General features: G+C 31.8%; 2 protein-coding genes and 1 non-coding gene across 5 annotated transcripts; 2 read left to right on the top strand and 1 right to left on the bottom strand.

The window, feature by feature from the left end:
• Positions 1–641: 641 nt before the first annotated feature.
• On the bottom strand, positions 642–8,104 carry l(2)k09022 (HEAT repeat containing 1 homolog l(2)k09022). The gene is made up of 5 exons (XM_013325812.1): positions 7,956–8,104; positions 6,692–7,878; positions 1,913–6,430; positions 1,210–1,629; positions 642–873 (listed from the first exon to the last, which is right to left on the bottom strand). The coding sequence occupies exons 2-5, from the start codon at positions 7,861–7,863 to the stop codon at positions 681–683; spliced, it is 6,303 nt and encodes a 2,100-aa protein (XP_013181266.1). The 5' UTR covers positions 7,864–7,878; positions 7,956–8,104; the 3' UTR covers positions 642–680.
• A 279-nt stretch (positions 8,105–8,383) lies between these two features.
• Ppt2 (palmitoyl-protein thioesterase 2) lies at positions 8,384–13,167 on the top strand. 3 transcript variants are annotated; one of them, XM_013326004.1, is made up of 7 exons: positions 8,384–8,457; positions 9,022–9,180; positions 9,375–9,516; positions 9,610–9,717; positions 10,069–10,240; positions 11,090–11,191; positions 11,598–13,167. In XM_013326004.1, the coding sequence occupies exons 2-7, from the start codon at positions 9,046–9,048 to the stop codon at positions 11,794–11,796; spliced, it is 858 nt and encodes a 285-aa protein (XP_013181458.1). In that variant the 5' UTR covers positions 8,384–8,457; positions 9,022–9,045; the 3' UTR covers positions 11,797–13,167. The 3 variants fall into 3 exon arrangements, with proteins under 3 accessions (XP_013181458.1, XP_013181456.1, XP_013181457.1); XM_013326002.1 differs by lacking the exon at positions 8,384–8,457 and adding an exon at positions 8,678–8,893; XM_013326003.1 differs by lacking the exon at positions 8,384–8,457 and having other exon boundaries at positions 8,925–9,180.
• TRNAQ-CUG (transfer RNA glutamine (anticodon CUG)) lies at positions 10,432–10,503 on the top strand. Its single transcript has one exon. It is a non-coding gene; the product is annotated as a tRNA-Gln (tRNA).
• Positions 13,168–13,673: the final 506 nt, after the last annotated feature.

The raw sequence follows: 13,673 nt of genomic DNA on the forward strand, positions 1-13,673 counted from the left end.
TTAAAGATAGATATTCTAAAGGAAATCTTTGAAGTTACTTTCCAAACTAAATAAATAAAACTACAGCTCATTTAAAACTTCCAAATGAGTGATTCCTCTAACGAGAAGTTAGTGCAAAAAGAAATTTACTTAATTTCTCTCAATGTAAGACGCTCTTTTCCTAGACCTAGAAATAACTAATAGAGTTGCGTAACGACTGGAAACGTCACTTTTTATCAATTAATTAAGAAAATTAAATGGTAAATTATTAAAAATTAACGTCACAAAATTTTGGACGAAATATTATATTTCTTGTATTAATTTTGTTTAATAAGTTAATGTAGTACAACGGAAAAAGAACGATAAAAATTTGTATTTTATGAACATAATTTTTTAGACCAAATAAATTCAATTATTCTTTTATTTTTTCTACTATTCACATGTTATTATTTGTGCTAAAATGCCATCTATGTATTTACTTTTGTAACCAAATGCATAATTAGTATGTTGTTTTACTTATAGATGGCGTTGATTCCTCATTTCCATAAACCCATAAAGACTGGAACAATCGATTTGTTATCAATGAATTAAATATTGGTTTTGTAATTTTCATCAAACAAGGAAATAAAAAGAAAATAAAAGGACTCAAATCAAACAAACGATGCCGTTAAAACAAAATATATTTGTTATTTCACTTAATCTTAGAAATATTTCTCGAGCGGTTCTCCTAATATTTGTTCCAGCTTTCTTATCGCTTCTTTTGTGGAGTTTTCTATTTTAGGATCGCCATCTTCTAATAATTCTGCTAAGAATGGCACACTCTCAGCGAGGAGCGGCAACCAGCTGCTGCCGAGTTGAGTTGCCATGGCAACGAGACAGTCCAGCGCTGTCAGCCTGGAAGAAAATATGACTTCAAATACATATTTCAAGAACAGAATTACCTTTTTAGGAAATAACAAACAAAACCGAACAAAAATGATTAGATTATTTAAATAGTCACTTTGACTTTTCAGTAAAAGTTATGCAGTTAAAATCTTTCAACTTATCCAATACTAGCTTTCGCACGTGACTGCGTCCGTGCGGAATTAAAAATAATTGATAAATAGCCTATGTGGTTTTCCAGACTATGTTCTACAGAGGAGTAAATTTCACCTAGATCCATGCAACCGTTCTGGAGATACCTTCTAACAAAAATCCAAAGATTCGCATTTATATCATCAAATATTTTACCTGATCTCAGCATCATTATGTCTTGTTTTCAATAAAACTTGATAATTTAACAACTTCCATAGGGAGTCATCTGCTGTAGCGACCGCGAACTGTCCTATACAAGGTATTATCAACTCTGCTGCCCTTGTCTTAAGGTTGTCAATGCCTCCGATCGTATTCTCCAATTGATCTACTACCGGCTGCATTAGCGTTTCAAATCTATCTTTATTGATAAAGCTTTGACTGTCATAGAGGAACACAACGTGTAGTGTTTTTATAATATAGTTAACAAGACTGGTACATTTCTCTTCTGAATCAAAGAATAATTCTTCATTTTTACTATTGTTACACGCGTCGAGTAACTCTGCAGCGTTCTTGATAAAGTGACCAGCAAATAGAACAAATAGACCCTTTAATTTGTCAGCTATAGCACTGCTGAGTCTGAAATTAAAAAAAAAACAAAATTAAAATCTTAACATACATGTATACACTTGAAAATAGCCATCAATCCATATCAATGATTTTAACATAGTTCGAAGGACTGTTGTAGGTACTTTTAGGCATTATTAGTTACAATCCTTTAGCGCGCTTTCATTACAAAGTCAAGTGTCAGAAAGAATAGTGAGGGGACAAAACATTTTAGTAAGGCTAGTGTTGCGCCAGTTCACCGGCAGTGTCGGATTTACTTCCTAACAGTACAAAGTTTATTAAAAACTACACTAACCTGTAGAACGTAATTGTTCTGTCTTTATGTCCGTCAATATTAGTCCTTACTGCCCAGTCATAAATCTTAAAATAGAACGGTCTGAAGTTGGTTTCAGACAGTTTGAGAACTAGGCTCACTAGTGCATTGACCACTTCGTCTTCAGCTTTGTCGATGACGTCAGCGTCTACGTCTTTATCCACTGCATCACTTCGCAATTGTAACGCCGATAAGAAGAATGAAGTTAAATCTTGTTGGAGCGCCGTGAAATCTGCTGCAGTCACATTACCAAAGGAATCCGCCAAAACAGACATCACAGGAGCAACAGCACTGTAATTCTCTTTTTCAATAATGATATTATAGGTTGCGTTTGCTATAGGTATTAAAACCCTGGGCGGTATAGAACTGGCAATTTTCTTTTTAATATTACCAAGTTTAGACACAATGGTCGAGACTTTCGAACATTCCTGATCGTAACCATCCCATTTCGCAAAAAGAATTGAGTACTCGTACAAAATCTTCAATAGATACGGACTTAAGAATAAAGGTAGACTTTCTACGATCTTAGAAATAGCAGTCACCGTACTTAGTAGCACCAGTTCTTGAACATCTGATTTTCTCTGCTTCTTCAACACTTTGATAAGAGCTGGCATGAATTTACGAAGGCTCACTAAAGCGTGCGCTTTAAGGTTTCCACACAATTCTGCCAAACAGAGAACAACTGATGCCATTACATTGCTACTGATGTTAGGATTACAAGTATAATCTGTAACAATTTCTAAGACCGGTTTAAATGGTTCAGGATTGTCCGCGGCTAGCATCCTAGCGAGCAATTTCAAAGATAGTAGTGCCGTCTGTTGGTTTAATTCCAACTCTTGGGCGGCAATTTCACTCAAGGAATCATTGTTCGTGTCAATAGTTTTTACTATATCCAGTAAAGCTGGCAGTAAAGAAAATAGCAATTCCTTGTCAACGTCGACAAACATTTCTGGATTGAATTGTATCTTAGAATTCAATAATTCCATCGACTTTCTCCGTACTGTCTGCAACGTGTACTTCAGCAGTCCCCGAACCACAGACAAGAACATAGGCGCCGATAGCAAGTTATTAGTATGATCCAATAAGTCATAGCTATGGTGCAGCATTACGCGCCAATATTTGGCCGCTTTATCGTCAGTTATTTTTGAAATAGTTTGAATGAAAGTTAATATATTTATTATGAATGATTTGTATCGTTCTTCCATAACTTTGTCATCTGTTGTTTGGCTGCTATGTTGAATGAATCGCGAGGAAGCTAAGCATGTGTTCATGAATGTTATAATTACGTATTTGTAATGACGCAACTGTATGGGCGTGTGTCCATTCACACTGAATATGTCGCCGGGATCGACATCAGTATCCATTGAGTTCTCATCTTTTTGTACCGGCAAAGATTTTATGTAAATCATTAGTTTGATAAAGTTTTCTAAACACACCTCGGGAGGAAATTCTAACAATATGCTCTGCCCGAAGTCGAGTCTAGTTACTGGAGATTCCTGATCTGCTAAAGTTCTTTGCGATACCTTATCTTTTTTCTTATTTTCATTGAAATGAGCTATATGTGTCTCTAGCAACAGTGCAAGGAACACCCACAGGAATTGACTGGATCCGAGTGTTTCTATTAACTTCTTGTACATGGGTAGTCTTCGGTGTTCGGGGACGTGTAAAACAACGTCGGCAAATATACGTAAGACTGGAACGACGCGTTTTTGTAATTTTTGAATTTCCTTGTCCGAATAGTCTTCGATATCTCTATCTAGTTTCACTATAATCGGTATCAAAGTTTCAATGATTTTTGTTATTATTTGGAAACTATAAGCATCGTCGTGCCTCAAAACTGACGATCCCATAAATGTAAATATTTCCATGGTATGATGAAGCACTTGTTCAGGCAACATGTACGCTGCATGAGACAGTAGAATTAAAGCGTGATGTTGCGTTTGTGGATTCTGCGTCCCTCTGATGCACTGGACGACCAATTCTACATCAAACATGCTCTTCAATGAGTTTTGTTGGTCCTTGTCGGTGTCATTAACAAATTTCTTACAATAGTACCACAGAGAAGACAAAATAAGTTGTTTCGTATATTCAACGTAAGATTGCTCCTCGAATCGCAAACATTTGTTTAACAATTGAAACAAAATAGAAACGAATGAATTGTCGACGTTCATTTTCTTCTTGTTCTGTACATATTCTAACATCGTAACGCCGAGTCTCCATTCATCGGTTTCTACCAATTGATAAGAAAGCATAGGTACGGAAACCTTTTTCTTTTTAGAAACATTAGCTGCTGGGTCTACAGCGTTAAGCATTCTTTCGAAAATCGGCTTGAAATCGTTAAAATCTAGGTGGATTTTCTTCATCAATTTAGAAGCAGCGGAAGAAATATTTGGATTGCCACTGAATGCACCAGCAGACGCCACAAGACGTATGAAATCTTTAGTTTTTTCTTCAGGGAACTTTTTAAACACGTTCTCATCAAATTCCTTCATAATCAACATACATGGACTCGTCATTACTTGATTTTCATCTAAGATACACTCCCTATATTCTTTTAATCCTATTTCGATGGATTTCCATATTTGTTCTTTTGCAAAAGTAGTCACAGTTGCTTCATTAATAAAACTGTAAACTAATCTAAAGAGATTAGATTCGTATATATCAAATACAATTTTCCGGTCTGTCTGTTTCAAAACTTTCTCCAAGGAATTTAATGATGGAATCAAATTAGGGTAACTATTAGCATTGTTCACACTGGCTAATATTTTAACCAGATTACATTTTATGTAAGATGGCGTGTCCGCAATTAATATGCTTGTTAGTTTCAATAAACAATTCTTTCTAAACATTTTGTTTCCTGGTGTCTGATGAGTCAATATCGTTTTTAAAACTTGTTGAATTTGTTCAGGATCTATTAGTAACTCGTCCTTGTGCGCGAGAAGTTCTTTTATCAATTGCACGTATATTAAATTCTTATCCGGATCATATCTGAGCATTTTATTAATCAAATCAATAATACACTCCCGTATTGCAGTTAATGGATTGTTTAAATTAAAAAGTATTGTCACTATAAGCACATCGGAATCATAGATCCATTTAGAATTTCCTTCTATAGTTATATAATTAATAAGCAATTTCAAACTTCTCAATTGAAGTTCTGGATTGATTACGTCTTCTGGGTCGGTAGCGAAAAGAACATGCCCACAAGCAATATTAGCTACGAAATTAAATTTATCTCTTGAATTATCAAATAATTTTCGTAATAACATCTTCAGTAGAACAACATAATTGTCCCCATAAGTCGGAATACCACAACCGGTAAGGAATAATTCATAAAGTTTCCTCACAAAAACTGTTTCCGGGGTTTCACAGACATTACACCATGGTTTTGAGATATATTTTACATTCAACTCCTCGATGAATCTTTTAAAAATATATTCCATGACTTCAAACACAATTTTGTTCTGCTTAGAAATTTTTATAAACTCAGGAATAATTTCAGATGAGAAACTTTTTCTTTCCAAAGTTGATACTATAATTCTTGTCTCTATTGATTTTAATAACATTTTCAATGTACTCATTAAATCTTCAGTTGATGCACTTTTAGATGAACAAGACTTTAAAAGCATATAAAGATGAACTTCGAGAGTGTTTTCTTGGTTTATAAGATTTAAATCTAAATAATCATCAAAGGAAATTGCATTGTCAATAAATATAACTTTATAAATCATTTGATTTAAGATTTCAAAATTATCAGCAATAGAATCATTTGCTCCGGTAATTTTTTTAAAAAGTCCAAACTTTTTACCCCATTGTGAAGTTATAATTTTCCATGTGATTTTAGCTGATTTTTGATCATACGGAAACAAATACGGTATCAAAGCCAACACCGTCTCTTGATTAACGGGCATCGAATCTAAGGCGCAAAATTTTACAATAGCTTTCTCCGTTACATTTTTCCACTTCTTAGATTTATTCGTTATTATATTAACGAATGTATTCGTTAAATCAATATCATTCAAAACTTCTCTTAGACATTCATTTGAAATATCTAGAGTAGCTAAAACCACATCAGAATTATCGTCATTTAGTCTATTTACGATAGATTCTTTTACAAATTCAGCATTTTCCACTTTCAAAGCTTGAAATTCTTTTGCAATATAATTGACAGCTTCTGTTCGCAGTTCCGGGTTGACATGGTTTAAATTTTCAAATAAGTACGCTCCACTTATTTTATGGGCAACCGCAGGTTTGAAGCCTAACAACTTTGACAATTGTGATCGTCTTACAGTTGATATATCACTATCTGAACTCATAATACTTTTGACAACTTTGTCAAAACTGTCCGGATACTTGCGTTCAATATTCTTAAGAAAAATAGAATACCAGTTAAATATACTAGGATTCATGTCAACATCTTCGTCAATTATTTCAATGTCACTTCCATCATCAACATTAGGACGGGTGTTCTGAGGTGGTTTGAATGCAGTCAAAACACATCTGGAAATAAAAAGTTTTAATTTGTGTGTGTAGATTTAACAAATTAAATTTTTACTGCATTATACTTTGATAAGACAAATTTTATTTTTTTAATTTTATGACAACATTACAAATAATATCCAACAATTACAAAAATAATAGTTAAAGACATTAATTCCTATTTATTTTATTCTTATGAGAATAAGCTATAGTAAATGATTTTATATTACTTAAGTTCAACTATAGTTCTTCCTAAGTATATTTTTAAATTTATATTCTCACCTGATAATAGTTTCAGGATCCTGGTCTTTTAAGTCCACTTCATCAATTAAAATTTCTGGAAGTTCAGAAAATCTTTTAAACTCTTCTATATCTTTTTGAATAGTTGGTAAAACTCGCAATAAGAATGCTAGCACAAGTGATTGTATATTATTCTTCTTCTTTGTTGACAAGAATTGTAAATGTTTACATAAGTTGCTCATAACATTTCCCGAGATGTTATTGAGCATTTCAGCAGAGAATTTTGTAAGATGTTTCTGGTATTTAAAAGTCATTACAATCAATAAAACAGATTCGTAACTTAAATCATCATCAGTAGAGAGCAAACACTCTAAGATTTCATTTAGAGTTTTACGTTTCAATGTAGAGTTCATACAAATAAAGCCATATATAGTGTACGACGCAGCTCGGAAATCTTGTACAGTTGATTCAAAACCTTTCATTATAGTAGGTAATAATGCATTGATGAATGCTTCATTAACAGATTTCATTGTATCTATAACACCGAAAGCTGTAATCGCAAAAAATCCAAAAACAGTATTCAACTGTGTAGCTCTCTCACCATAGACCTTTACATATTTTAAAATCATTTTTGCAATAAACTGTAGGGTACCAGTATTAGATACGCATTGATTGTGCAATGTTTGTTTTGTTAATGGTACACCTTTCTTTTGTACGGATCTCAACCAGTTCCATCTATTTGTATTACCTTTAATAGCCAATAATTGGAGGAATCTTATAAAAATTTTAGTTTCATGGTACGGCAATATAAGCATCATGATCGCATCTTGGTTATATTCGTGGATATGATATCTATTTACTAGCCATTCGAGTGCTTTGTGAGAAGGTTGTAGAAGAAAATATGGTGACAATTGAAGTAAAAACTTTTCTATTGTTTGATCTAAATTATGATTCACTTCTTTAGTTTGTATGGCCCTTTCGAAATCCTTAGAAGAAACACTGAACAATGAATCTTCGTATACACGAAAACCTTCGAATAAAGCTGTTAATTCCTTTAGACCGCTAACACCTATTTCATAGAAAGTTTCCCGGTCTTTAAGGGCCGCTTCTCTTGGATCAAATAATAACGATGCTTTCTTTTTGTCATCTTTATATATAGAGGATTGTGGTGCTGCGAGTTTTTGTAGTTGTTCTGCTAGAGATGTGGAAGCCATTATTTTCGGTAGTTTCTGTAATTCAAAAATGATCACATGTAATATGGCTAAAAGTAACTATAATTGTTTAAAAATATTTTAGTTCAACCTACCTGTCAGTCACAGTAATATAATTGTTTATTAATTTTTACTCATATCGAAGATCCCACGTGCAAAAGCAGACTTTGGCACGTTTTTATTTATTTGTGAAAACGATTTTAGGTTACAACTCACGTGAATCGTGAATGCATGTTTTAAAAGATTTGACATTACAAGCTTAGTGCTGCCCTATAAAATTTCTCATCATCTTACCACTTATAACCAAATTGTATTATTCGGATTTTTTTCTGTGTCTTTAGAATCCCACAAAAGATAACATGTCACATCTCCTTTAAAACACCTTAAATTGTAAAACAAAATTTAATATAGTACGTTTGGACCTGTGGGGACTTGCCTTGCTTTACAGATTGAACACTGATTCACAACCTCACAACTAATATCTGGTATGGTAACATTCACGGACCTCTACTAATGGACAAGCTTTGAACCTTAGTACTTTGTGCGTATTTGATTGTCTTCATTTTGATGGTTGCGAGGTTGCTGTCAGTGTCGTAGGTGAGAATTTCCACTATAGCTGGGCCTTCAACGGTTTCATAGAATTCAACGATTAACTGGCAGGAATTTGGTCATGTCAGGATCAGGAACAGGCACGTTTCAGCAGCCACAGGCAATAGCTGTCATTTCCAAGCAATGAGCAATAACCTATCCATCCATTGCATTGACTCTGACTATGACTGACACTTCAATTTCAGTAAACAATGCAATTTTTACTTTTACAGAATGTAATATAAAATACATAATAAATTAATGAACTAATTTATATGGAAGACTCAAAGGACTAACTTAGATCTACCTTTTGCCCCCCGCTAAATGATAACAAAATAAGGGACATTAGTGTTCTCACGGTTATACGTATTTTTATGCGGTAATCTATTTTCAAGGGTATTTAATTATTCGAGGTCGATTACGTTAAACAGCTGTTTTGATAAGGGTACGTAGAACGTAATTAATTAACAAAACAAGACGTCATTCATATTGTTATCATAGTATAATTATTGAAGTTTAATTCGAGTTAGTATACTGAACAGCTAGTGCAAGTGATGATTTCTTTGTTCACAGTACAAACAAAAGAAAGACGCAAACATGTTCTTGAAAATAACTTCTGCATTTTTACTATTATTTATCACTTTAAGTGCAAGTTATAAACCAGTTGTTTTAATTCATGGCATTATGACGGGAAGCGGGAGTATGGAAATTATTAAATTCAGGATAAAAGAGGTAATTTTTATTATTTCAATATATTATGTGAATATTACAAGTCATCCTAAAATTATAGTTTGATTATAGACTAAGAATGTGCCAACCATGTTTGCCAGACAAGATTTGTGCATATAAAAACCAGAGATTTCTAAAAAAAATGTTTTCTTAAAAAAAAGTTAAATTCGATATTTTAAAATTCCTTATTATTTCAGAAACACCCTGGTACAGTTGTATATAATGTAAATAGGTTTGAAAGTTGGTCCAGTTTAGAAACAATGTGGCATCAAGTGTTGGAAATTGGTCTAGATGTGGCCAACATCTCATCCAAACATCCAGAAGGTATTAATATTATAGGTAAGCATTTACATAGTTAACTATTTTTTTACAATTTTTTTTATTTTATACATATTATTTTTAGTATTATGCATTTTTTATATATAATTTCAGGATACTCACAAGGAGGTCTAGTTGCGAGAGGTATCATACAAACTTTTCCGAACATAACAGTGGATACTTTTATATCTTTGAGTTCACCACAAGCTGGACAGTATGGAGGTATCTAACTTTATTTATTAACTTAATACACAGACATAAAAACTAAGTACAGACTATTTGAATAAACACCTGTCTATGGGTAAGATTTTCTAAAAATTTGTTTTAAGTGTTAAATTAATCCAGAAGTAACAAATTTCATTTTATTTTTAATAACTGTTATGTATAATGTTTATAAATAATTAAAGAGACAAATTAAATTGTTGAAAAATCACAGAAAAAATGTGACATGGAAAGCAACTAACAACTAATCAATTTTGATGACTGAGGTGACATATCATCCATGTTTCCGGAGTATTTATGAGTGACATCAGTCCTGTTTCTTTAATTAATTATGTTATTTAATATTTTCAGCTGGTTTTCTCCATGTTGTGTTTCCTGGTTTGGTTAAGGAGACGGCATATGAGCTGTTTTACTCCCGTTTGGGACAGCACACTTCAGTAGGCAACTATTGGAGAGATCCATATCATCAAAAGCTTTATGAAACATACAATGTGTATCTACCTTATATTAATAATCATATCAAGTAAGTAATTAAGAAATTATTTTTTTATTTTTACTTTTGGCCATTTTCTTTAATAAAATTACGCTCTCACGTTTGTTCATTAGAGAGAGTTTATTTGGATTTAAGTAAATGTTTTTTCTTAATTTAATATGCAATTGGAACTACAAAAACTATTGAGGAAATGGACCATAATTTGATTTGTCTTAGCAGCTGGTTCCATGGTGTAATGGTTAGCACTCTGGACTCTGAATCCAGCGATCCGAGTTCAAATCTCGGTGGAACCTGACTTTTTGTAATTTTTTTTTGTTAAAGATATTTCAAATTTTTAATTAACTTATTTGTTTTGTTAATTGAATAGTGTTTTTTTTGCTAATAAAATTGAAATAATATTTTGGGAAAAATAGTAAAATGGACTAAAGAACTTACTAATTTTATTATAATGTAGATTATTTTATTATTCTTTGTTATTAAAATATTATTATTTGTATATAGTTTAGATAACCTTGGCTTATATTTATCTGCGTCATTTGATTATTACTTCTTTTGAAATGAGGACATATCATACGTCATAATTTAAGATAAATAATAACGTTTTTCTTAATCTTATCTATAATATTATAGATTGATCTATGTTATTAAAATTATATATTTTAATAATCAATAAAAATAAGATTTAATAATTAAAATATTTAAAATGTATTTTATTACCGAGAGATTAGGTTATATTTGGATTTGTGACTTAACCATTTTTTTTCAGGAACTGGCAACATTTTAGTGTTAAATTTCAAAATAATATAATCTACAATAAAAAGTATGAGTACTAATTTCATCGTATAAATTTAACTTTTTTAATTTTAACGTTTATTTCAGATCTAAGAGATCCAAAGATTTCAAGGCCAACTTGTTGAAAGTCAAACGATTGGTCCTTGTTGGTGGTCCTGATGACCAAGTTATAACACCATGGCAGAGCAGGTATGTTAACATAATTATTTTAACTAGTGATCGTCCATTGTTGGAAATCAAAACTTTTTTTTTGTTTAAATAGAAGCAAAATCTTTTTAGTCCTTTTCGAACGTAAAATTTGACACAATTAAATTACTTTTGCAGAAGTATTTAATGCATAATAATTATAAATCTTTTTCTTATTAGGTTATGTTCAAATTTCGACCAATAAGCGGTCATCCCTGACGTATATAAATGGACTGGTTATAAGACGTAGTTTTTTGTGCCTATTTGATATTCGCCATTTTGTGGCCGATGGTTGCGGTTAAAATGACTTTTGTTTGTTTGTTTTAACTGATTATGATCGAATTTCTATGAATAAAAGTCAGCTTCTTGTTTTTCAATTGATTTAAAGTTAAATGTTTTCAACTGTCAGCCAATTTGGATACTACGATGGTAATGAAACTGTGGTGGAAATGAAGAACCAGGATATTTACGTGGAGGATCACATCGGGCTGCGTTCACTGGATATGTCTGGTCGTCTGCATCTCCTCACTGTGCCAGGAGTCAACCACTTCGATTGGCATATGAATGTCAGCATAGTTGATGATTTTCTATTACCCTACTTAGATTAAACGTGTCCCAATTTTTATGGCCACCAGTGTAAAAATTAATTAGCAATTATTAATGTCAATAATCAATTTTTTTGAATGATTTTGTAAACTAGTTATTAAAATTTTATCTTAGCTACCGTAACGAGTCGTAATATAATATAGTGATATTAAAAACGGGTTTAAAACAAGATGGCGGTTGAATTTTTGGTATTGACATTTTAATTTTTTTTTAAATTGACTAGCCATGAACAAAAATGAGATTGACAAATGTGATATTTACATTAATAAAAGTAGCACCAAAGATCAATCATCGAGTCTTTATATTATAACATTTAAAAATTAAAAAGCCATATTGAATCTCTTATAATACAAGCTTCTTTGAACAAATCTCAGTAATTAGTTAGTGTAATTTTTTTTCTTCATTAAGAATAAGTAGGAGAATTTTTTTTTATTATCGCGAATTTACTTTCGTTAGATCTGCGTACAAAATAATGTAATTAATTACATTAATAATATGTAGTTATGGTAAAAATGTATAAAAATGATAAGGTTTTAATGTAAAATATTGTATAGCCTGTCCAGGAATATAAAATACCACGCCATGTTGCGGAAAAATATTTAATTTCTTTGCGATGTAATAAAGAAGTCGGTTGTGGAGCTCCTAGGTACGGATTTTATATTCTTGGTTAGTCTGGTTTTCATTTTATAATCACTATTATATTATTTTACTTGATTTTTTAAACCAAAATTAACTTTTTAAATTGCTTAAACATTTTTACATATTTAACATACCCTTATGTCTTACATTTTGCTCTCTTTTCTTTGTTTTTTGTATTTAAAATTATATGTTAAGAGGAATTACAAAAAAATTGTAATTTTTGCTCCGGATCTTTTTTTATTAAGACAGCGCCATCTGTCGATAAAACTATGAATAATTGTACATGATAATTTGAATTCTGTGCAGTTACAACGTTTTTTCCTTGCTTCTTTGAAACTATTTGTATCTGTGCCAAATGTTCTTGGCACAATATTATATTTGAACTAAATGGAACCGTATTTTAAATTACGTTTACTCAGTAATCTTTGTTTTTCTACGTAAAGCTTTGGTTTTGTAGAATTTTGTATCACAACATTTATCTTTTTCTAATCTCAGGAATTACTGATCTGATTATTTTATTTATCGGACAGCCCAGTTATTATTCGGTTCCACTTTTTTTTTTATAGAAATTCGTGACAAAAGAAACAGCTAGTCTGATCTTGTTTTGCATGCTATATATAATAAAAAACCTGGTCTCCAATAAGTTATGTCAAACCCGCAAACAAAAGAATCTGGCTTTGTTACAAATTAATTTATAACATACTAGCTGTCGCCCGCGACTCCGTCCGCGCGGGATTAAAAATAGATGTTGGCCGATTCTCAGACTTACTCAATATGCTCACAAAATTTCATGAGAATCGGTCAAGCCGTTTCGGAGGTGTATGGGAATGAAAATTGTGACACTAGAATTTTATATATAAGATTACCGTTGCCGTACTCTTTCCCGCGACTATGTGCACGCGGAAGAAATAAATCTAGTAATAAAAATAGTCTATGTCACCCGGAGATCGTGTAGCTTCCCAACTGTGAAAGAATTTTTCAATTCGGTTTAATATTTTCAGAGCCGTTTGCAAACAAACAATCAAACATTTCCTCTTTATAATATTAGTATATCGCGTTAGTATTTTTAATATGAAGTCAGATTATGAATAAGGTTTTACTCATTCGTATAACTTACCTTAGTTTAATTCAGTAACTCATTATGTACTGCATACGTAATATACTTTGTAATCAGAAATAAAAATGATTCATAATAGACGCGATGTTTCATACTTTTCATTTTTACTACTTAATAGTCAAA

Source organism: Papilio xuthus, unplaced genomic scaffold, assembly GCF_000836235.2.
Source record: "Papilio xuthus unplaced genomic scaffold, Pxut_1.1 DF824655.1, whole genome shotgun sequence".
Classification (NCBI taxonomy): Eukaryota; Metazoa; Arthropoda; class Insecta; order Lepidoptera; family Papilionidae; genus Papilio; species Papilio xuthus.